The sequence below is a fragment of the Mercenaria mercenaria genome, chromosome 3, assembly GCF_021730395.1.
Source record: "Mercenaria mercenaria strain notata chromosome 3, MADL_Memer_1, whole genome shotgun sequence".
Lineage (NCBI taxonomy): Eukaryota > Metazoa > Mollusca > Bivalvia > Venerida > Veneridae > Mercenaria > Mercenaria mercenaria.
The window spans coordinates 7,383,371-7,407,905 of record NC_069363.1 but is presented as its reverse complement, the minus strand read 5'-3'; the positions used below and the strand labels follow the sequence as shown (position 1 = coordinate 7,407,905).

The following is a 24,535-nucleotide window of genomic DNA, read 5'->3' as shown; positions in this document are numbered from 1 at the left end:
ATAACCAACAGACCGACTGACCCACAAGCTCACTCCTATATACCCCCACTCTCAACTTCGTATTGTGGGGGTATAACTACAACCTTTCATTTATTCAGCCCATTACGGAAAATTTTTGCTAATTTTCAGATTATTAGATTTATATAGAGAAATATGTATATGTTCTATGTGGTAAAATATTGTGCAACTTTATTATTATTATTACACAGGCATTAATACCAATATGTTATACATATTTTTTCATAGTAAAACTGAAAATACTGACCATAATGAACTTCACAACACACATTTAAATCATGTAACAAATAATGTCAAACATCTGATACAAAATTTATACGTCAACATGAAATAACACGAATGTGTAAGGTTCAATTGTAATTAATCAGAGTTTAAAAACTAGCATATAATAACAAAATACACAAGTACCTGGGAAAAACTGTGTTTCTCTTTTTTATCATTCATTATGCCACCACTTCCCATCATAAAATGCAAGTTGTTGATCAGTGTTTTTGCTCGACTGATTCCAAATGTTTGGTTGATGTAGGGTCTGTCAGGGAAGTCCCAGTCTGCCCATGATGTATACTTTCTGTCCTCTTTAACTACATGTATCTGAAACAAGGTAACCTCACTTCTGTATTAAACAGTATTTAAAACTAATGACACACACTGTCAGAAGGGGATCTTAAAGGGAGAAATATGTGGATTTTCTACAAAAACAATATGGGAGGAATCTAATAATACAGGAATTTTCATGCAGAACAAAGACTGTTTTAGGTTTGTTAAAGGCATAAACTGACTCAAATAAAGTAGCCTCTTCTAAGCTCACTTAATGTTTCTTTCAAATTCAAAGGAATGATGAAACTTAATTTACTAGTCTTTTGTAAAGCTACATTAGTAACTGACAGGCCTACCAGGTATGAGCATCTTCTATCATATGCCCTATTTCACTCACCTGAACATTTGTTAAAGTCGGTTACCTAATATTTTGATACATACACTCTAAAGTGAAAATATAGCATTTTTACTAAACCAAGGGCCATAACACTATGATTTCAGCAATACTGCCATTGTATGATTATCAAACTCGTTTCCGATCTTAAGCCACATGCATTCTATGTCCATTTTTCAAGATTATTCAAGAAATGAGGTATCTAATGTCTTAAAAATGTGTCTCTGCCAGGGTTTAAATACAGTATTTGCATTCTGTCACAGAATGTACTTGACCTGTATTGGACTATTTCAGATCACTGTTGAATGAAAAGCAAAACACATACAAATAGAAAATATCCAATATATTATGTGCCTTTGATGTTTCTGCTTTACTTGTTTAAGAAAAAGTTACAATTTCTTGATCACGAAAGTTTCTTTTAAATAAAAATAATAAATGCTTGTAACTATGCAGTTCTGATAAAAATATTATAAATACATCTTTTTGCAGAAACATATGGACATTGTGAGATTTCAAAGCTTTTTAACTCTATATCTATGTTTTGAAAAAATTAGGTGTTGTCTCTTAAGTCAAATACTTTTCGAAATGCATGCAAAACAACTTACTAGGCCCTTTATACATCTAGGATCGTAACACTGGTCTAAACGAGCAAATCCAAAACAAAATCCCACATGCACAACTTCACATGATGAACAAGCAAATTCGATGAATTGGTATCCCCTGCCGAAAGGGTTTTTGGTGAGGAATGGCAAAACAGTATATCCGGCAAAAAGTTAAGGATGTTACTAAGAGGCAAATAATTTCATTAGTCAAAATCAATTTAACAGAAAATGAATGCTATTTTTTGGTGGGGTGGGGGGCAGCGGTGGTGACTGGGTTAGGGTTCATTTGATTATAAATATTGATGGGAAATTAAAAATGAAAAAAAAAAAAAAAAAAAAAAATGGGGGGGGGGGAGGGGCCGGGGTGATGCATGCTTGGGGTGGTGGGCATGACTGGGTGGAGGAGTGAGGTGGGGGAATGGTACAACTTTGAATGTTGATAAATATTCATGGAAGGTTTGAAAAAAATAAATAAAAAGGAATGAAATATTATCTTTTTTTTGGGGTGGGGGGGGGGGGGGGGGGGGGGGGGGGGGCAAGGGGTGGGAGGTGGTGTGACCAAGGCAAGGTGGTGACCAGGTGTGGGTACACAACTTCACATGTTTATAATAAATGTTCATGGAAAAGAATGAAAGACGTTTAATGAAATTCTACCAATTGGTTGGTTTGTTATGTACAAATCTGTAGATTTTTAAACAATTAAAGGGCAATAACTCTAAGGAAAATTGACCAATTAAAAAAAAATGACAGGCATCATCGAAATATGTTGGTTTATATTTATTTCAAGTTTCATTAAATTCTACCAGCTTGTTACTGAGAAATTGCTGCAGACGTGGATTTTTCATTAAATCAAGGGCAATAACTCTAAGAGAAATTGACCAATAAAAAAAACAACTTGACGGGCATCATCGCAGTATGTTGGTGCATGTTTATTTCAAGTTTTATGAAATTCTACATGATAGTTACTGAGAAATGGCTGCGGACGGACATTTTTGGGCATTTTTCATTAAATCAAGGGCAGTAACTCTATGGAAAATTGACCAATCAAAAAAAAAAAACTCGACGGGCATCATCGCAGTATGCTGGTTCATGTTTATTTCAAGTTTCATGAAATTCTACCAGCTAGTTACTGAGATACGGCTGTGGACGGACGGACGCACGCACACATGCACGGACGTGACGGACGGACAACGCCATTTCAATACCCCCTCCCGATTTCATCGGCAGGGGATAATAACAATTCCATGAGGTTTGATGACTCTAGGTCAAATACTTTTTGAAATATGCACAACACACAAATTCTGATATACATTCCGACAGACAAGGGCAAATTTAAGTTCCCCTAACTAATCCCCCTCCAAAACTGGGGGGTTGGGGTTCACAGAAACAAAGATTTTTCTACAAAATCATTGAATTCGAACTAAATTCCTATTAATTCATTTTTTTCTAAAATACCTTCTCTCAATTTTTTTAAATAATTTGTTTGATAAAATATGTAAACTGGCCATGGATGTAAGTATGATTAAGCCATATTAGTTCAACAAGAGGGGCCAGGATTTGCTAAGCTGATTTTGACCTTTTAATCTTGATTTGTCATAACACAGTTTTACGAAAAGTAAAAATTTTGTTTAGTCTGAAAAATATTCAACTAGCAATAAGACAGACATGACCCATGCAAGAAAGAGGCAGTGAAGGGAAAACTTTTGTAAAGGCTTTTGACCAAGTTAGGCGAACATCCAGCAAGCAAAGTTGTTTAAAGATTTCTCTATTTTTTGCTCCGGTGGCCATTAAATGCAGTCAAGCAGAACCATTTTGAACATATTTGAGGAAGTCCATCAAAGACTGCTTCTGACCAAGTTTTGTGAAGATCAATCCAGTGTTTCATGGGAAGAAGTCATTTAAAAGTTTGTTCAGTTCTAGCAGTCCCCTATATAGTCAAGTGGAACCATCTGAACAAACTGGACTGAGGTCCGTGCCAGACCAAGTTATGTGTTAATTCCAACACCAGTAGTTTCAGCGGAGATGTTTTAGTAAAGATGCTGATGCAGAATGACTCAGGCGATTGACCCTGGCCAATCCACCTACACTAACAGCTCACCCTGAAGCTTAGGTGATTTAAAAATACAAGAGGGCCATGATGGCCCTATATCGCTCACCTGTTATCATTGCACTTGAGGACAAGAAGGTCCTCAGAAAAAATATCTAAGTCCAAAGGACAGGAACAACAAAGGAAAGAAATTTAACCAAAAAGAAAAAACAATTCTAATAAGGTACAGATATGTCAAAATACACCTAAAAATTGGAGGTACCATCCATGTTGTACCACAGAAAAGTGGTCACGCTTTTTCCCTACAGCCAATAATAAACAAAGAGGACCATGATGGTCCTGAATCGCTCACCTCTTCCCACATGACCCAGTTTTGAGTATGACGTCGTTTTTTCTATTATTTGACATAGTGACCTAGTTTTTGAGCTCATGTGACCCAGTTTTGAACTTGACCTACATATTATCAAGATAAAAATTCTGACCAATTTTCATGAAGATCCATTGAAAAATATGGTCTCTAGAGAGGTCACAAGGTTTTTCTATTTGACCTATTGACCTAGTTTTCAAAGGTACGTGACCCTGTTTTGAACTTTACCTAGATATCATCAAGGTGAACATTCTCCCTAATTTTCATGAAGATCTCATGAAAAATATGGCCTCTAGAGAGGTCACAAGGTTTTTCTATTTTTTTACCTACTGGCCTAGTTTTTGACCGCATGTGACCCAGTTTCGAAACTGACTTAGAGATCATCAAGGTGAACATTCAGATCAATTTTCATGAAGATCCATTGAAAAATATGGCCTCTAGAGAGGTCAAAAGATTTTTCTAATTTTAGACCTACTGACCTAGTTTTTGACCGCAGTTGATCCAGTTTCAAACTTAACCTAGATATCATCAAGATGAACATTCAGACCAACTTTCATACAGATCCCATGAAAAGTATGGCCTCTAGAGAGGTCACAAGGTTTTATTTATTTTTTGACCTACTGACCTAGTTTTTTAAGGCACGTGACCCAGTTACAAACTTGACCTAGATATCATCAAGGTGAACATTCTGGCCAATTTTCATGAAGATCCATTTAAGGGTATGGCCTCTAGAGAGGTCACAAGGTTTTTCTTTTTCAAGACCTACTGACCTAGTTTTTGATCGCAGTTGACCCAGTTTCAAACTTGACCTATATATCATCAAGATAAACATTCAGACCAACTTTCATACAGATCCCATGAAAAATATGGCCTCTAGAGAGGTCACAAAGTTTTTTCATTATTTGACCTACTGACCTACTTTTTGAAGGCACGTGACCCACTTTCGAACCTGACCTAGATATCATCAAGATGAACATTCTGACCAAGTTTTATGGAGATCCATTCACAGGTATGGCCTCTAGAGAGGTCACAAGGTTTTTCTATATTTAGACCTACTGACCTAGTTTTTGGCCGCACATGACCCTGTTTCGAAACTGACCTAGATATCATCAAGATGAACATTCAGACCAACTTTCATACAGATCCCATAATAAATATGGCCTTTAGAGAGGTCACAAGGTTTTTCTATTATTTGACCTACTGACCTAGTTTTTGAAGGCAAGTGACCCTCTTTCGAACCTGACCTATATATCATCAAGATGAACATTCAGACCAACTTTCATACAGATCCCATGAAAAATATGGCCTCTAGAGAGGTCACAAGGTTTTTCTATTATTTTACCTACTGACATAGTTTCTGAAAGCACGTGACCCACTTTCATGAAGATCTCATGAAATATATGGCCTCTAGAGAGGTCACAAAGTTTTTCTATTTTTAGACCTACTGACCTAGTTTTTGACCGCACGTGACCCAGTTTCGAAACTGACCTAGATATCATCAAGATGAACATTCAGACCAACTTTCATACAGATCCCATGAAAAATATGGCCTTTAGAGAGGTCACAAGGTTTTTCTATTATTTGACCTATGACCTAGTTTTTGACTGCACGTGACCCAGTTTCGAAGTTGACCTAGATATCATCAAGGTGAACGTTCTGACCAATTTTCATGAAGATCTTGTGAAATATATGGTCTCTAGAGAGGTCACAAGGTTTTTCTATTTTTAGACCTACTGACCTAGTTTTTGATGGCACATGACCTAGTTTCGAACTTGATCTAGATATCATCAAGGTGAACATTCTGACCAATTTTCATGAAGATCTTGTGAAATATATGGCCTCTAGAGAGGTCACAAGGTTTTTCTATTTTTAGACCTACTGACCTAGTTTTTATCGGCACGTGACCCAGTTTCGAACTTGACCTAGATATCATCAAGGTGAACATTCTGACCAACTTTCATAAAGATCCCATGAAAAATGTGACCTCTAGAGTGGTCACAAGCAAAAGTTTACGGACTGACGCACGGACTGACGGACGACGGACACCGCGCGATCACAAAAGCTCACCTTGTCACTTTGTGACAGGTGAGCTAAAAAGTTACTAAAAATAAGCTATTTATAGTAATGTAAAAGGGAAGTAATTAAAAAGAAAATTATTGTAAGTGAACAAAAGAAGGATCTGCCAAATAAATTTGTTGACATAAATGAAATTTCAGATCAGTATCTTCATTAGTTACAGAGATATACCCATTTTAATTTGAAATAAAGGGAGGTAATTTGACATAAAGTCAGTCCATAGTTATCTACCCTGACTGGCTCAGTCCAACTTATGACAATAATGAAATTTCAAATAAATTCTATAAGTACTTACTGATATAAATCCATTTTGACTACAATCAGGGGAGGTAATCAGATATAAAATAACTCTGGAACCTACGATTGGATCTGATTTGTCATGGAATCCAAGATTTATTGTTGTTGAAGATATTTTGGAAGTTTGTATCAAATAAAACCATAAATGAAGTCTCTATATGGCTGCAAAAGCCAAAGTAGCCAATCTTGGACCTTTAAGGGGCCATAACTCTGGAACCCATGATGGAATCTGGCCAGTTCAGGAAAGGAACCAAGATCTTGTGGTGATACAAGTTGTGTGCAAGTTTGGTTAAAATAAAATCATAAATGAAGCTGCTATTGTGCAGACAAGGTCAAAATAGCTAATTCCTAGCTATAATGGGATCTGGCCGGTAAAATAAAGGAACTGAGATCTTATGGCAACACAAGTTTTGTGCAAGTTTGATTAAATTCAAATCATAAATGAAGCTGCTATTGTGTAGACAAGGTCAAAATAGCTAATTCTGGCCCTTTCAGGGGCCATAACTCTGGAACCCATAATGGAATCTAGCCAGTTCAAGAAAGGAACCAAGATCTTATAGTGATACAAGTTGTGTGCAAGTTTGGTTAAAATAAAATCATAAATGAAGCTGCTATTGTGCAGACAAGGTCAAAATAGCTAATTCTGGCCCTTTCAGGGGCCATAACTCTGGAACCCATAAAGGAATCTGGCCAGTTCAAGAAAGGAACCAAGATCTTATGGTGATACAAGTTGTGTGCAAGTTTGGTAAAAATCAAGTCATAAACTAGAAAATGCTTTTGTAAAAAAGCGCACGTCTCCCCCAATGCAAAGTCCTATAGGCACGAAGTCAATAGGGGTCAGGAGCAAAAGTCAAAGAGACACTGATGGTTGGCTGCAACAGGGATCATCTTCTTGGCATGTCCAGTCATCCAGTCTAAATTTTAACACTAGTGGCCTAGTGGTTCTCAAGTCACTGTTAAGGCTTCTGTGACCTTGACCTTTGATCAAGTGACCTCAAAATAAATAGGGGTCATCTACTCTGCATGTCCAATCATCCTATTAAGTTTCAACATTGTAGGTCAAGTGGTTCTCAAGTTATTTCCAAAAAATGATTTTACATGAACAGGCCACTGTGACCTTGACCTTTATTAGACTGACCCCAAAATCAATAGGGGTCATCTACTCTGCATGTTCAATCATCCTATGAAGTTTCAACATTCTGGGTCAAGTGGTTCTCAAGTTATTGATCGGAACTGGTTATCAATGTTCAGGCCCCTGTGACCTTGACCTTTAACGGAGTGACCCCAAAAACAAAAAGGGTCATTTACTCTGCATGAACAATCATCCTATGAAGTTTCAACATTCTGGGTCGAGAGGTTCTCAAGTTATTGATTGGAAATGGTTTTCCATGTTCAGGCCCCTGTGGCCTTGACCTTTAACAGAGTGACCCTAAAATCGTTAGGGTTCATCTACTCTGCATGACCAATCATCCTATGAAGTTTCATCATTCTGGGTCAAGTGGTTCTCAAGTTATTGACCGGAAATGGTTTTCAATGTTCGGGCCCCTGTGACCTTGACCTTTCACAGAGTGACCCCAAAATCTTTAGGGGTCATCTACTCTTTATGACCAATCATGCTATTAAGTTTCAACATTCTGGGTCAAGTGGTTCTCTAGTTACTGACCGGAAATGGTTTTCAATGTTCAGGCCCCTGTGACCTTGACCTTTAATGGAGTGACCCCTAAATCGACAGGGGTCATCTACTTTGCGTGTACAATCATCCTATGAAGTTTCAACATTCTGGGTCAAGTGGTTCTCTTGTTATTGATCAGAAATGGTTTTCAATGTTCAGGCCCCTGTGACCTTGACCTTTGACGGAGTGACCCCAAAATCAATAGGGGTCATGTCCTCTTCATGACCAATCATCCTATGAAGTTTCAACATTCTGGGTCAAGTGGTTTTCAATGTTCAGGCCCCTGTGACCTTGACCTTTAATGGAGTGACCCCAAAATCGACAGGGTCTACTACTTTGATGTTAACAATTCACTATGAAGTTTCAACATTCTGGGTCAAGTGGTTCTCAAGTTATTGATCAGAAATGGTTTTCAATGTTCAGGCCCCTGATGACCTTGACCTTTAACAAATGAGCATCAAAATCAATAGGGGTCATGTCCTTCATGACCAATCATCCTATGAAGTTTCAACATTCTGGGTCAAGTGGTTCTCTAGTTATTGATCGGAAATGGTTTTCAATGTTCAGGCCCCTGTGACCTTGACCTTTGATGGAGTGACCCCAAAAACAATAGGGGTCGTCTACTCAAGCAGCCCTACAACCCTATGAAGTTTGAAGGTTCTAGGTCAAATGGTTCTCCAGTTATTGCTCGGAAATGAAGTGTGACGTACGTACGGACGGAAGGACGGACGAACGGACAGGGCAAAAACAATATGTCTCCTGGGGGAGACATAATAAAGCTGCTATTGTGCTGACAAGGTCAAAATAGCTGATTTTGGCCCATTTCAGGGGCCATAACTTGGAACCCATTATGGATCTGGCCGGTTACAATGGAACTGAGATCTTATGAACAACAAGTTTTGTGCAAGTTTGATTAAATTCAAATCATAATGAATGTGCTATTGAGAGACAAGGTCAAAATAGCTAATTGGCCCTTTCAGGGGCCATAACTCTGGAACCATAATGGAATCTGCCAGTTCAGAAAGGAACCAAGATCTTATAGTGATACAAGTTGTGTGCAAGTTTGGTTAAAATAAATCATAAATGAAGCTGCTATTGTGCAGACATCAGGTCAAAATAGCTAATTCCGGCCCTTTCAGGGGCCATAACTCTGGAACTCATAAAGGAATCTGGCCAGTTTAAGAAGGAACCAAGTCTTATGGTGATACAAGTTGTGTGCAGTTGGTAAAATCAATCATAAATAATGCTTTGTCAGCATAAAAGCGATTCTGCCCATTCAAGCCATAAGGAACAAGTTAATTGGGGTCAGAGCAAAATCAATATGAGAACACGAATGTTGTGCAAGGTCTTGATTATTCCAATCATGCTAATAAATCTTGTGAGCAGTCATAGCTTTTGCCTTTGTACTGACCCATAATGTCCATGAAGACCAAATCTTTAGTTCATTGTGTCAAGTGTTTAAATCAAAATGATTACATAAGCATTGGCTACCATAACTAATCAAGAATCTGCGTTCAAAAGACAATCTTAGTGTCAAGTTGTGAATGGTATCATTCAGCTGTACGACTTCCAGAGTCCTATAGGCAAGAAGTCAATAGGGGTCAGGGCAAAAGTCAAAGAGACACTGATGGTTGGCTGCAGTAGGGATCATCTACTTGGCATGTCCAATCATCCCGCTAAATTTCAACACTTGGCCTAGTAGTTCTCAAGTCACTGTTCAGGCTTCTGTGACCTTGACCTTTGATCAAGTGACCTCAAAATAAATAGGGGTCATCTACTCTGCAAGTCCAATCATCCTATTAAGTTTCAACATTGTAGGTCAAGTGGTTCTCAAGTTATTTCCAAAAAATGATTTTACATGAACAGGCCACTGTGCCTTGACCTTTAATAGACTGACCCCAAAATCAATAGGGGTCATCTACTCTGCATGTTCAATCATCCTATGAAGTTTCAACATTCTGGGTCAAGTGGTTCTCAAGTATTGATCGGAACTGGTTATCAATGTTCAGGCCCCTGTGACCTTGACCTTTAACCGAGTGACCCCAAAAAATAGGGGTCATTTACTGTGCATGAACAATTATCTATGAAGTTTCAACATTCTGGGTCGAGAGGTTCTCAAGTTATGATTGAAATAGTTTTGCATGTTCAGGCCCCTGTGGCCTTGACCTTTAACAGAGTGACCCGAAAATCATTAGGGGTCATCTACTCTGTATGACCAATCATCCTATGAAATTTCATCATTCTGGGTCAAGTGGTTCTCAAGTTACTGACCGGAAATGGTTTTCAATGTTCAGGCCCCTGTGACCTTGACCTTTCACAGAGTGACCCCAAAATCGTTAGGGGTCATCTACTCTGCATGACTAATCATCCTATTAACTTTCAACATTCTGGGTCAAGTGGTTCTCAAGTTACTGACCGGAAATGGTTTTCAATGTTCAGGCCTCTGTGACCTTGACCTTTAATGGAGTGACCCCAAAATTGATAGGGGTCATCTACTTTGCATGTACAATCATCCTATGAAGTTTCAACATTCTGGGTCAAGTGGTTCTCTAGTTATTGATCGGAAATGGTTTTCCATGTTCAAGCCCCTGTGACCTTGACCTTTGACAGAGTGACCCCAAAATCAATAGGGGTCATCTACTCTTCAAGACCAATCATCCTATGAAGTTTCAACATTCTGTGTCAAGTGGTTCTCAAGTTACTGACCGGAAATGGTTTTCAATATTCAGGCCCCTGTGACCTTGACCTTTAATGGAGTGACCCCAAAATCGATAGGGGTCATCTACTCTGCATGTACAATCATCCTATGAAGTTTTAACATTCTGGGTCAAGTGGTTCTCTAGTTATTGATCGGAAATGGTTTTCCATGTTCAGGCCCCTGTGACCTTGACCTTTGACAGAGTGACCCCAAAATCAATAGGGGTCATCTACTCTTCATGACCAATCATCCTATGAAGTTTCAACATTCTGGGTCAAGTGGTTCTCAAGTTACTGACCGGAAATGGTTTTCAATGTTCGGGCCCCTGTGACCTTGACCTTTAATGGAGTGACCCCAAAATCGATAGGGATCATCTACTTTGCATGTACAATCATCCTATGAAGTTTCAACATTCTGGATCAAGTGCTTCTCTAGTTATTGATCGGAAATGGTTTTCCATGTTCAGGCCCCTGTGACCTTGACCTTTGACAGAGTGACCCCAAAATCAAAAGGGGTCATCTATTCTTCATGACCAATCATCCTATGAAGTTTCAACATTCTGGATCAAGTGCTTCTCTAGTTATTGATCGGAAATGGTTTTCCATGTTCAGGCCCCTGTGACCTTGACCTCTGACAGAGTGACCCCAAAATCGACAGGGGTAATCTACTTTTCATGACCAATCATCCTATGAAGTTTCAACATTCTGGGTCAAGTGGTTCTCAAGTTATTGACCGGAAATGGTTTTCAATGTTCGGGCCCCTGTGACCTTGACCTTAATTGAGTGACCCCAAAATCGATAGGGGTCATCTACTTTGCATGTACAATCATCCTATGAAGTTTTAACATTCTGGGTCAAGTGGTTCTCTAGTTATTGATCAGAAATGGTTTTTTAATGTTCGGGCCCCTGTGACCTTGACCTTTGACGGAGTGACCCCAAAAACAATAGGGTTCGTCTACTCCAGCAGCCCTATAACCCTATGAAGTTTGAAGGTTCTAGGTAAAATGGTTCTCCAGTTATTGCTCGGAAATGAAGTGTGACGTACGGACGGACGGACAGACGGACGGACGGACAGGGCAAAAACAATATGTCTCCTGGGGGAGACATAATAAAGCTGCTATTGTGTAGACAAGGTCAAAATAGCTGATTTTGGCCCTTTCAGGGGCCATAACTCTGGAACCCATAATGGAATCTGGCCAGTTCAAAAAAGGAACCGAGATCTTATGGTGATACAAGTTGTGTGCAAGTTTGGTTAAAATAAAATCATAAATGAAACCACTATTGTGCAGACAAGAAATTGTTGACGCACGGACGGACTGACGGCGGACGACGGGTGATCACAAAAGCTCACCTTGTCACTATGTGACAGGTGAGCTAAAAATACAGAAAACTATGCCCTTTAAGAATTCCTTTCCAATGCATATTTCAACATCATAGGGAATTAACAAGTTCTATGTAGATTAAATGATAAACATGAAACACACCACTTTTGGCAAGTAGATAACAGGCAAACAAGGGTAAGTCTATATGCAACATGCACCCCCACCTCCATCATTTTGAAGGAACATAAGAAGTAAACATTATTCAACTTACATGGTGTGGTACCATTTGATCATAGCCTCTGTTACTTCCTGTAGCACAGCATGCCATGGACACTAGAGCTGCTGTTGGTAACATATCATATGCTGATTTTGTCTGCAATGTAACACAGAAAAATTCAAGATGTTTCAACAAAGTAAGCTATGCTTTTATGAGACAATTTGCAGTCCTCAGAAAAACAGTAAAACCTTAGGGCCTAAAATGGGCCTAAGTTGCTCCCACCCTGTTTCTCACCAATTATGGTGGACATCTACCCTTAAATGGTTTATGAGCGAAGTCATTCAAAGGCTTTTCTATATACTGATTTGGCTGCCCCTAAGTGCAGTCAAGTAGAACCATTTGAACCATCTTGAAACAAGAGGAGCACGATGACCCAAAGATGTCCCATCTTTAATTCACAGCTGGTTAAACACTTCCGGAAAAAAAATCACACATGAAATCAGTCTGAAATTGGGCAACTGACAGGAAGTGTTTTAATGTTTCTACTTCATACATAAAGAACTATAATATATATGTAGGAAATTTTTGACAAACTGGAATAATTTTAACAGATGGGATAGAGTCATTGAAGAAATATTCCTTGAATATTTTCAAATTGGACCAGTAGTTAAAGACACAATGACATCGGAATACTTTCCTCTTTTTAGGTCATAAGGCAATGTACTATGAGGATCAAACAAACCTGAATAATCTCGAGGGAGGGTCCCCCCAAAAACATACTGCCCTGTCCCCTTGTGGATGATTTTCAATGAAGGGGAATGATATGAAGCACTTTGGTAGAGATACAGGATCATCCAAGGATCATTTGTGTAAAATTGTCTTGAAATCAGACAAGCCATTTCAGAGAAGATTTTTTAAATTTTCCATAAAGCCATATAGAGATAACTAGCCCTGCCCCCTGGTGGCCATGTTTTCTGACAATCATGACAATTTTAAGGATTTTTGGTTAAGCGCAAGTTCTGTGAAATTATTTAGAAATCAGGCCAGTGGTTTCTGAAGAGAAGATTTTCAAATTTTTCTATACAGCCATATAGAGAAAACTAACCCCAATCTCTGATGGCCATAGTTACCCAAAGAACATTGCTGTAAAATTGTATTGAAATAGAGACAGTGGTTTCAGAAGAGAAGATTTTCAATGCTTTCTATATAGCCAAATAGGGAACACTAACCCACTCCCTGCCAAACACGCTTTTTATGAAACAGAATGATTTGAAGAAATTTGGTAGAGGGACAACTAAAGAATAGTGCCATGAAATTCATTTAAAATTTGGCAGGTGGTTCCTTGTGGCCATATCTTTAGACAAATCAGAAAAACATGAGGGAATTTAGTAGAGGATCAACCACGAAATACTGAACATCAAACTTGCATTTTCACCATATGGCCATATAGGGTAAACTAGCCCAGCTCCCTGTTAGCCATATTTTTTAAAGGAACATAATGATCAGAAAGTATTTGGTAATGGGTCATATATGGAACATTTAATTAATACTATTTCTAGTGCTTAGTCATGATGTAAAAGTTTCAATACTGTACCTATTATACATCTGACTAAGAGTCCCAAAACAAAACAATTTCCAGAAGTTATGTCGAGTCCCCTTTAGCTACTGACCCAAAATACAATAGGGATCTCATTTTAGTGGTACTTGGTTACTGTGTAAGTTTGAAAGCTATAGCTGTTATACTTTATGACTTGTGAGTCCTGAAACCATTTTCAGTCTTCAGGTCACTATGACCATGACCTTTTATTTATTGACCCCTAATACAACAAGAGGGCCATGATGGCCCTATATCGCTCACCTGTTATCATTACACTTGAGGACAAGAAGGTCCTCAGAAAAAATATCTAAGTCCAAAGGACAGGAACAACAATGGGAAGAAATTTAACCCCAAAAAAAAATCTTACAAGGTATAGATATGTTAAAATACACCTAAAAATTGGAGGTACTATCGATGTTGTACCACAGACAACTGGTCTCGTGTTTTCCCTACGGCCAATAATAAAAAAGTTACTAAAAATAAGTTATTTATAGTAATGTAAAAGGGAAGTAATAAAAAAAAAATATTGTAAGTGGACAAAAGAAGGATCTACCAAATAAATCTGTTGACATAAATGAAATTTCAGATCAGTATCTTCATTAGTTATGGAGATATAACAATTTTAATTTGAAATAAAGGGAGGTAATTTGACATAAAATCAGTCCACAGTTATCTACCCTGATTGTCTCAGTCCAACTAATAACAATAATGAAATTTCAAATAAGTCCTGTAAGTACTTACTGATATAAATCCATTATGATTACAATCAGGGGAGGTAATCAGATATAAAATAACTGGAACCTATGATTGGATCTGATTTGTCATGGAATCCAAGATTTATTGTTGTTGAAGATATTTTGGAAGTTTGTATCAAATAAAACCATAAATGAAGTCTCTATATGGCTGCAAAAGCCAAAATAGCCAATTTTGGACCTTTCAGGGGCCATAACTTTGGAACCCACAATGGAATCTGGCCAGTTGAAGAAAGGAAGCAAGATCTTGTGGTGATACAAGTTGTGTGCAAGTTTGGTTTAAATCAAATCATAAATGAAGCTGCTATTGTGCAGACAAGGTCAAAATAGCTAATTTTGGCCCTTTCAGGGGCCATAACGCTGGAACTCATAATGGGATCTGGCCGGTTCAAGAAAGGAACCGAGATCTTATGGTGATACAAGTTGTGTGCAAGTTTGGTAAAAATCAAATCATAAATAAAGCTGCTATTGTGCAGACAAGGTCAAAATAGCTAATTTTGGCCCTTTCAGGGGCCATAACTCTGGAACCCATAATGGAATCTGGCCAGTTCAATAAAGGAACCGTGATCTTACGGTGATACAAGTTGTGTGCAAGTTTGGTTAAAATAAAATCATAAATGAAACCACTATCGTGCAGACAAGAAATTGTTGACGCACGCACGGACTGACGACTGACGAAGGGTGACCACAAAAGCTCACCTTGTCACTATGTGACAGGTGAGCTAATAAAAGATGCTTAATTATCATGTAAAGTATGAAACCTGTAGTTACCACACAGTTTGACTTAAAAAAGTTTGGAAATGGAAAAAAAGTTGACAGACAGATAATACCATTCCATAATATGTCCCATTAATTCGAAAATGGTGTTACAAAAACAACATTCTATGAAACTGTACGTCAAAAGATTTTTAACCACAAATTAAATTTTGCAAATTCACACTGGTTTTTACCAAAAATATTCTTAAAAATTTCCTTCATTAAGTATGAAACATGCCTAGGATCTATCTACACTTACCTTGATAGGAGACGGGTTATCATGAGTTTGATCATACAAAACAGCATGTGCCATACTTTTAACAAGGGGTTTCATACGTGGCTGGATGAAAGCACCCACTGGCTGACCTCCATATCGGTGTATCAAACCACCAAGTTTGAAACTGCTTTTGGCACTCATAGCCTCTATAATACATCATAAATAGTTTTTATAGACATCACTTACACAAGTGTCAATAAAATACTCTACTGTATTGTAGAAAACTGTTGTCATTATTTGTTTCATAACCTTGTTCAATCTGGCTTGAAAACAGGCCTCCATTGACAATTTTGTTCAAATCCAACTATATTTTATGTTGGTATAATTAATCTCTGCACATTCTAATTTTCCTAATATAACTGATATTAATGCTAAACATTTGGGAATTTCAATATAATAATATCATGCGTACAAGTAATCAAGGTATTACCACAGTTTGGCTAATCTCCTGTGTATTAAAGAAACAAAAGTGAGCTTGTCTACATCGCTATGTGACTGACACAAAATCGATCCCTCCATTTTGGAAAGACATATCCCGTAATTTCCTCCTTATTATAAATCGTATTCATCCTTTTACCCCCATTTGTAAGTAAGACAGTACATGAAAATAATGCTTACTGTCTACTGTCATTTCATTTTTGTATAAGATTTCATACTGCATAACTGGTTTCATGTATATCCTGCTTCATTATATAATTTGTACATACAAAAATCTCAGATAACTGATTGACTACCTTATTTTGGGACGTATAGGTCGCACTTTTTAAAATCATTTTGCTGCCTGAAAAAGTTCTTGCGACTTGTACAACAGAATATTGTCAGCAGATTTATTTGCGGGCCAATTTTCCAGCCATGGCAGTCTTAAAATTAGGTGCATCTTTTACGAACAAAATGGTAAAAAATATCAATTTTGGCAGCGTTTCAAGGAATAGCGATTATTTTCAATTAAGTATATTGTAAATATCCCGTACAGACCTTTAAAATTACGAATGACTACAATTCAAAGCCGTATTTGCAGTTTGAATTATATTTGTATCTACTTTCATTTTACTGAACACCATTGACAGGTACTTTACATATGCACCGGGTTGGATAAAATCCGGACAGATCCATCCTCCATTCCGAACTTTGTTCGAAGCATAATAAAAACTTGAAAGATAATTTTTTTTTATTTTTTTTTATTTTTACATAAAAATAACCCCCCCCCCCCCAACCCCCCAAAAAAGATATTTTGTTATTTTTTTGCAGTCAGAATCAAAGGAACGCAGTTGATTACTTAATGCGGTAAGGTGTTATAATTGCTGTGCAAACAATTCACACTTTAACCGCATAATTACAGAATGTAAACACAAGCCGACTGCAGGGCCACACAGATATTTCGAAAGAAATTTGCCTGATTAATTGTCTAAATGTTTTTTAAAGTATACTTAAAACAAGAGATCACCCACTAATGAGCCAGTTTTGAATATTCCAAATTTCAAGACTAGCTCAAGGTCAAATTTCATTTCGGTACACAACACTGTGCATGTGGTCCAAATTTGAATGCTGTAGCTTAAGAAATGTGAAAGTATGTCAATACATCAATTTCAAGGTCAATGTTCATGAATTGTGGTACACAAAACTATGTATGCTTCAAATTTGAAGGCTGTAGCTTGAGAAATGTGAAAGTAGGTACTAGGTAAACATCAATGTCAAATTTCAATTCAGAACACAAAACTATGCATGTGGTCCAAATTTGAAGCCTGTAGCTTAAGAAATGTGAAAGTAGGTCACTAGGTCAATCTCAAGGTCAAAGTTCATTTTGATAAATACAAAACTATGCACGTGGTCCAAATTCGAAGATTGCAGCTTGAGAAATGCGAAAGTAGGTCACTAGGTCAAAATCAAGGTCAAATTTCATTTCGGAACACGAAACTATGCATGTGGTCCAAATTTGAAGCCTGTACCTTCAAAAATGTGAAAGTAGGTCACTAGGTCAATGTCAAGGTCAAAGTTTGTTTTGGTACACAAACCTATGCATGTGGTCCAAATTTGAAGGCTGTAGCTACAGAAATGTGAAAGTAGGTCACTAAGTCAAGATCAAGGTCAACTCATGTCAAGGTTCATCTTGCCACTCAAAACTATACATGTGGTCCAAATTTGAATGTTGTAGGTTATGGACAAGAAGATTTTCGAAGTTTTTCCCTATATAAGTCTATGTAAACCATGTGACCCCCAGGGCGGAGCCATATTTGACCCTAGGGGAATAATTTGAACAATCTTAGTAGAGAACCACTACATGATGTCACATACAAAATATCAAAACCCTAGGCCCTGTGGTTTTGGACAAGAGGTTTTTCAAAGTTTTTCCCTATATAAGTCTATGTAAACCATGTGACCCTTGGGGCGGGGTCATATTTGACCCCAGGGAAATAATTTGAACAATCTTGGTAGAGGACCACTAGATGATGCTACATACCAAATATTAAAGCTTTAGGCCCTGTGGTTTTTGGACAAGAAGATTTTCAAAGTTTTTCCCTAAATAAATCTATGTAAATTATACAAACAAACAAAAGGCCATAACTCATTAAAAAACTGTTGAACCAGTCTGATTTTCAGGGGGACATAACCAGGGTACCAATACATCATTCTGACAAAGTTTGGTCAAAATCCCCCCAGTAGTTTCTGAGGAGATGCGATAACGAGAAATTGTTAACGGACGCACGGAAGGACGACGGACCACAGACACAGAGTGATATGAATAGCCCACCATTTGATGATGGTGGGCTAATAAATAAAACATCTTATATTTTTAAACTTAAGTCAGTTACCGACACTACCGTTGGTACGAAACGGTTTGGGGTCGAAAATAATGCTGTACGCTTTCCACAAATCAGGTTCTGTTAATAATTCAGTCCGTGGCATCAACATGGCCACCACCATAAGTATCGAAAATCTAATATTGCTGGGAAAAATCCGAAATTTAACAGCAACTTATACGCTGGAACTTAAATTTTCTGACCATTTCCAGAGCAGAAATTAGGTGCATACTATACATTACCGCAACCAATACACACCAAATTATGGTAGGTATAGGCAAGATGTTACAGTAATAGGGAGATAGCGTATTAACTTTAGCATGGTTTACAAAATCCAGTTACAAACCTCTGATAAGTGAATTGATTCCAAGCCTATTTATGAAGATATTATCTAGATGTTCTCCTCCAGTGAACAGTTCTGCGATCACATACAAGTCTGGACGGATCTTTCGTGCTGCATCAAGCATATACTGTAACATAACAAGAGTTGTCTGTAAGACAGCATGCTCGACTTTTCTCAGTGCTTGAATCTGAATTAGACCTTTACCAGTAAAATGCATATAAAACTTTAACCTAAAAATTCCAAGTTAACAAGAGGGTCATGATGACCCTGGATCGCTCACCAGAGTAATATGAGCTACATGTTTCAAATGTCAAACTGATGATTTTTAAAATTTTTTTAGAAGATTTTCTGATGTACAATCAAGTAACCCCTGGGGCGGGGCCAAGTTTACCCCGGGGGTCATGAATGGAACAAAGTTTGTAGAAGTTTACTAGGCAATGTAACATATCAAATATCTAAGATCTAGGCCTTCTGGTTTATTTTTAGCAAATTTATGAAGATTTCCCTATATACAATCAAGTAACCCCTGGGGCTGGGTAAATTTGACCCTGGGGGGGTCCAGATTTGCAAAATCAAGTGACCCCTGTGCCGGGGTCAATTTTGACCCCGGGGGTCATGATTTGAACATATTTTGTAGAGGTCAATTAGGCAATGCTACAAGTCAAATATCTAAGCTGTAGGCCTTCTGGTTTATTTTTAGAAAAATTTGAAGATTTTTCTATATACAATCAAGTAACCCCATTCGGCGGGGTCAATTTGATCCCGGAGGTCATGATTTGAACAAATTTTGTAGCAGTCTACTAGGCAATGCTACACGTTAAATATCTAAGATGTAGGCCTTCTGGTTTATTTTTAGAATTTTTTTGAAGATTTTCATATGTAAAATCAAGTGACCTCTGGGGCGGGGTCAATTTTGACCCTGGGGGTCATGATTTGAACAAATTTTGTTGAGGTCCACTAGGCAATGCTACACGTGAAATATCTAAGCTCTAGGCCTTCTGTTTATTTTTAGAAAATTTTTGAAGATTTTCCTATGTAAAATCAAGTGACCCCTGGGGCGGGGTCAATTTTGACCCCGGGGTCATGATTTGAACAACTTTAGTAGAGGTCCTCTAGGCAATGCTACATGTCAAATATCTAAGCTCTAGGGCTTCTGGTTTTTGAGAAGAAGATTTTTAAGATTTTCCTATGTAAAATCAAGTGACCCCTAGGGCGGGGTCAATTTTGACCCCGGGGTCATGATTTGAACAAATTTGGTAGAGGTCCAATAGGCAATGCTTCACACCAAATATCTAAGCTCTAGGGCTTCTGATTTTTGAGAAGAAGATTTTTAAAGTTTTTCCTTTCTGTTGCCATGGCAACCACAGTTCTGCATGGAATTCAATTCTTTGAACAATTTTTAAAGAAGACCATCCAAGGAACATCACTGTGAAGTTTCATCAAAATTGGCCTGTTGGTTTAGGAGGAGATGTTGTTTAAAGGAAAGTGTGGACGGCTGGACGCCGGACGGTGAGCGATCACAATAGCTCACCCTGAGCACTTTGTGCTCTGGTGAGCTAAAAAGGGGCATAACTGCCAAAATTCAAATGAGAGTTAAGGGCATTGTTTCTTCTGGTGTAGCCTTTGATAGTTAATAACTATTTTAAGTTGCTTTGAAAGTAACAGAGATATTGGACGTTATATAACTATAAAACTTTAACCAAAAAAATCTAAGTTAAAAAGGGGCATAACTGTGTCAAAATTCAAATCAGAGTTATGGGGATTGTTTCTCCTGGTGTAGACTTTAAAGAATATTTACGTTTCAAGTCAATAGCTTTGATAGTAACATATATATTTGACTTTATCAAAAACTTTAACCAACAGCGACATCGAAAAGTCGAGCTAAAAACAGATTAACATGTAAAGTTTATACTCTAAGGTATAACAACAGAAGTTTTAATAGGTCCAAATCCAGACTTACTACAGGTGCTACAGAGGTATTGTCTAACCATTCTACTGCTACTACTAATGTTACTGTATACTAGGTACAGGGTCTCCGCTGTCGATCGCCAATGTCGCCATTTGCGATAATTTTAAGAATTTGGCACTAAATTTTGTAAACTGGCGAAAATAAGTGGCGCATAGTTTTTTTCTCTCATCATTTGTTTTTTTCCGTAGTGATATAAGCCGCCCAAGAATTGGTTCCTGATACACGTGTTTATCTAGGTGCTGGTAGTGAATAAAATCGATAACCAGTCTAGGCGGTGTATTTGACAATTCGACTGTTGAAGTTAGTTGACACTTTGAGAATATAATTGCGTAATAATGTGTGAACTGATGGTTAATCAGTAATCAAAACATCTGCCAGCTTGTATGTTTGAACTCTGCCGAGAATTCACCAAAATTAATGCCAATCACGGTTTACTTGATGTGTTGTGATTTTTACAAAAATGATCAACATGTTTGTGGCATGTAGTTGTATGCACAGGAGTCTGAAATTCTATCAATAAGACCATAAAAGTCTATCTTTACAAAAAATACCTCCTATATAGGGGGTATTTTTTGTAAAGATAGACTTCTATGGTCTTATTGGTAGAATTTCAGACTCCTGTGTTGTATGACTGACGAATTTTTAATAAGTACGAAAGATACATTTAATTTGTTACTTTTTGCAAATATATTAGATAATTTTGTAATTCCTCAGTTTTCATAAAAGATTTTAACGATGAATCTGAAAACAGAAACACAACAACCTCAATTTGTATCCTGGACCTGGTAAATTAATTTCTTTAAAATGTTCAGAAACTGGAAGATATTACTTGCTACCATGGCTTCTTAAAAATCATTACATGAGTGTTCAACTCGACCTTCTAAAATAGAAAAAAATCCGAATTTTCCTTTCCGAAAATAAATGAGTCCTGGAATATTGGTAATTCATGGATTGATATGATTCTTAAACTAACTTAAAGAAATTATTTGTGTCATTTGTATCCAACTACAAATTGAATTTACTTCTACAATGAACTAATACACCTTCAAAAGTTGTTATTATTCCTAATGAAAATATTTACTATATTTTATTTCTCTATGCACACTATGACAGCCAACTAAGAGAAATAAAAGTGGCTCAGAACTTTGGCTCAAAAATGGCACTAAAGTGGCTCCAACTTTTTCAAATTGGCGAAAAGGTTGGCGACAAGTATGAAAAACCCAGAGGAGGCACTGAGGTATTATTTGAAATGGTTTATTTATGCTAATAATTGCAAACAGAGTGACACACAAATTCAAAACACTTACGAATATTAAGAATCATTTACTCCACCAGGAAGTGCAAATTCTCAACAATTCAAATATTATCTGTTGTTTATACAAATGTGAAATCAATGTGATGCAAAAATTACCAATTTGAAATATGGTATTCTGTCCAGTTAGCTCAACAGGCAGAGTATTGAGTATAAACAGAAAGGTCATGATCTCATTCTCAGGGTGGGCTGACCCTTCTTAAATAATGGTGATTAACCCTATAAAAATACAATGGATGTAATTCAACCGCCAACTCCAGATTCATGTGAGAAGTTTGTCAGCTACTTATGAAAAACAACTACTGAGGAAGGTTAACTCAGGAACTCGCAAAATTGGTGTTAAATTCCCATGTAAATCATACAGTTTATGATTACTTAGGAAGCAGGTTTCAAAGGATCGAAAAATATATCAAAATCGCAGACATAGCCTCACAGTGATGGAGCAGACAGCAAATACATACTCTGTACACTGCATTGAAGATAAAATGTAATCTTATATCATACTTTGGGATATCTGTACTAGGCTTGGTGTATCATTGAATGTTTCATGTACACCACCATATGAACACATCTGCGGATGTCTCAATTGTTTTTGGTACTTGTAACATGCGTAAATGCTGAGTTCTGCTCAACCCGGGGCTACAGGGTGTGGACGGTAGCATCCTTTTCCATTACCGTCCATGAACAGGCTCAACCAAACCAAGCCTGATGTTTTTCATTTTTGTCGTGTTGAGTGACCTGTTGAGTTTCCACTTTTTCTAATTTTTTAGACTGGGAAGTCATCAATAACTTATGCCTTGTCCATGAAATATACCAAAACGAAAACGTCCTGCTTTTTAGTGCTAATTGGCACTGGTTGAGTTTCTGATATTTTCTGATATTATCAACACATGGGGAAATCTGAAGGCAATTCCATGCACTACTGATGTCTTTATTTTTTTTTAAATAAATAGTACAGTTAACATGTGATTATACTGGCTTAAGCTACATTTTTGTATGATAAAACAAGGACAGTTATCTATTTTTAAAGGCTTAATTCTTCATAGCTTGCATGATGATACTTATTATCCTTATTTGTTAATCTCTGTTGTAAATTTTATAGTGGGGGAAAATATATCATTTTCTGTGGCGGCCCGGGGAGACGAAGAAGGGGGTTACGGGTACATCAGCCTGGCTCTTTCTCCTGGCCTGACTTGCTTGAAGGCATGCAGGTTCATTGTGTGTATTAGTTTTGTGTGTTATGGTGGGGTGCACTCCAGGGTAACGTTGGCACCCCCCTCCACCTCTATGTATGGAGGGAGGCCCAGGGCAGGGTTACATCCGGGACCGCAGTAGCTCAGGAGTCAGATGTAATCCGGGCTGCCCGCTAACAACCCTCCACATCAGGGTGTGCAACTGTTGGGACTGACACCAAGGTTTCCAACCTGGGTTACTGACTTGCCAGTGTACCATTAAGGGAAGGCAATTAGTTGTCTCCCCGGGACTGTATAAAATTTTGGGATTTAGCCCCCGTCTGCAGCCAATATTCCGCCACAAGGTCTTATCTAGCCTAAATAAAAGTATGGATGCCAAACAATTAAAATCTTGTTTATTTGTTGGTTCTGGTTGCACACATATGTGCTTGTGGGACACACTGTGGAAATCAGTCATATGATTGTCAAGAGTCAGATTATAGACATTGTTCACATGAACTGTGTATGTGTTTTCTCCCTAAGTCTAGTAGAGAAATCAATGTATAGTGATCCCTCTTTGTCCGTCCCATAGTTTTCGATACTAGAAGTATGGAATTTAATAGGGATTATCTAGAATCTTGTATTCGATAATCCTTCTTAAATACATCACTTAGTGGGTGGGTTGGTGCGTTTTTGGTAATGGTACGGTACGGTACGGAATTAAACAATGCAGTAGATACTCTTCAAAGGAGGCGCAATATTATCACAATCCGGGAACTTGCTGGAACAACCAAAAAAGCGCTAAACAATTGAATGCACCCGCCCACCCTCCCATTATGGAACAATTTTCTGCTGGTTTTTTCTTATTTTTCAGGGACTCTTTTTTTCCAAGAGTCGCGATTTCTTGGAGCTAGCCCACAATGGTCCCCTAGCCACAACCCGAGTCTGTCTAGTCAGTCGCTTCTCAAGACATAGCCGAGTCTTCAAGATAAATGGAAGGAACTCGTATATATATACATTCTTCTTGGTGATACACGTTTCTGTTTGATAAGTTGGTTGATCGTATACACGTAGGCTGTTTACGGCTAGCATAAGTAGGAGGTGGACAGAATTTGTTACTACTTTATGCCAAATGCACTCTCGTTACATGCAAACTTAAAACAAATAAACATAACTTTTCTAGTAAAGTCCTCGACTCAGCCAGGATATTCAGAAAAAAACTGCAAGAAAGACCTTCCGTACATGATCAGTTTCTTAGTTCATGTTTTGTTGTTTTCACAGGCGCTTTGCTTGAAGGCATGCTGGTTCATTGT

The 24,535-nt window shown here is 37.8% G+C and overlaps 1 protein-coding gene across 3 annotated transcripts in view; it reads right to left on the bottom strand.

Annotated features, from left to right (window-relative positions):
- LOC123525931 (glycogen debranching enzyme-like) overlaps positions 1 to 24,535 on the bottom strand; it is a 101,192-nt gene that overhangs the window by 32,324 nt on the left and 44,333 nt on the right. For all 3 annotated transcript variants that reach the window (XM_053537817.1, XM_053537814.1, XM_053537816.1), the window contains exons 10-13: positions 18,773 to 18,896; positions 15,611 to 15,774; positions 12,301 to 12,402; positions 427 to 609 (exon numbers count right to left, since the gene is read on the bottom strand). In XM_053537817.1, coding sequence (XP_053393792.1) covers positions 427 to 609; positions 12,301 to 12,402; positions 15,611 to 15,774; positions 18,773 to 18,896 — 573 coding nt within the window. The remainder of the gene's footprint in view (positions 1 to 426; positions 610 to 12,300; positions 12,403 to 15,610; positions 15,775 to 18,772; positions 18,897 to 24,535) is intronic.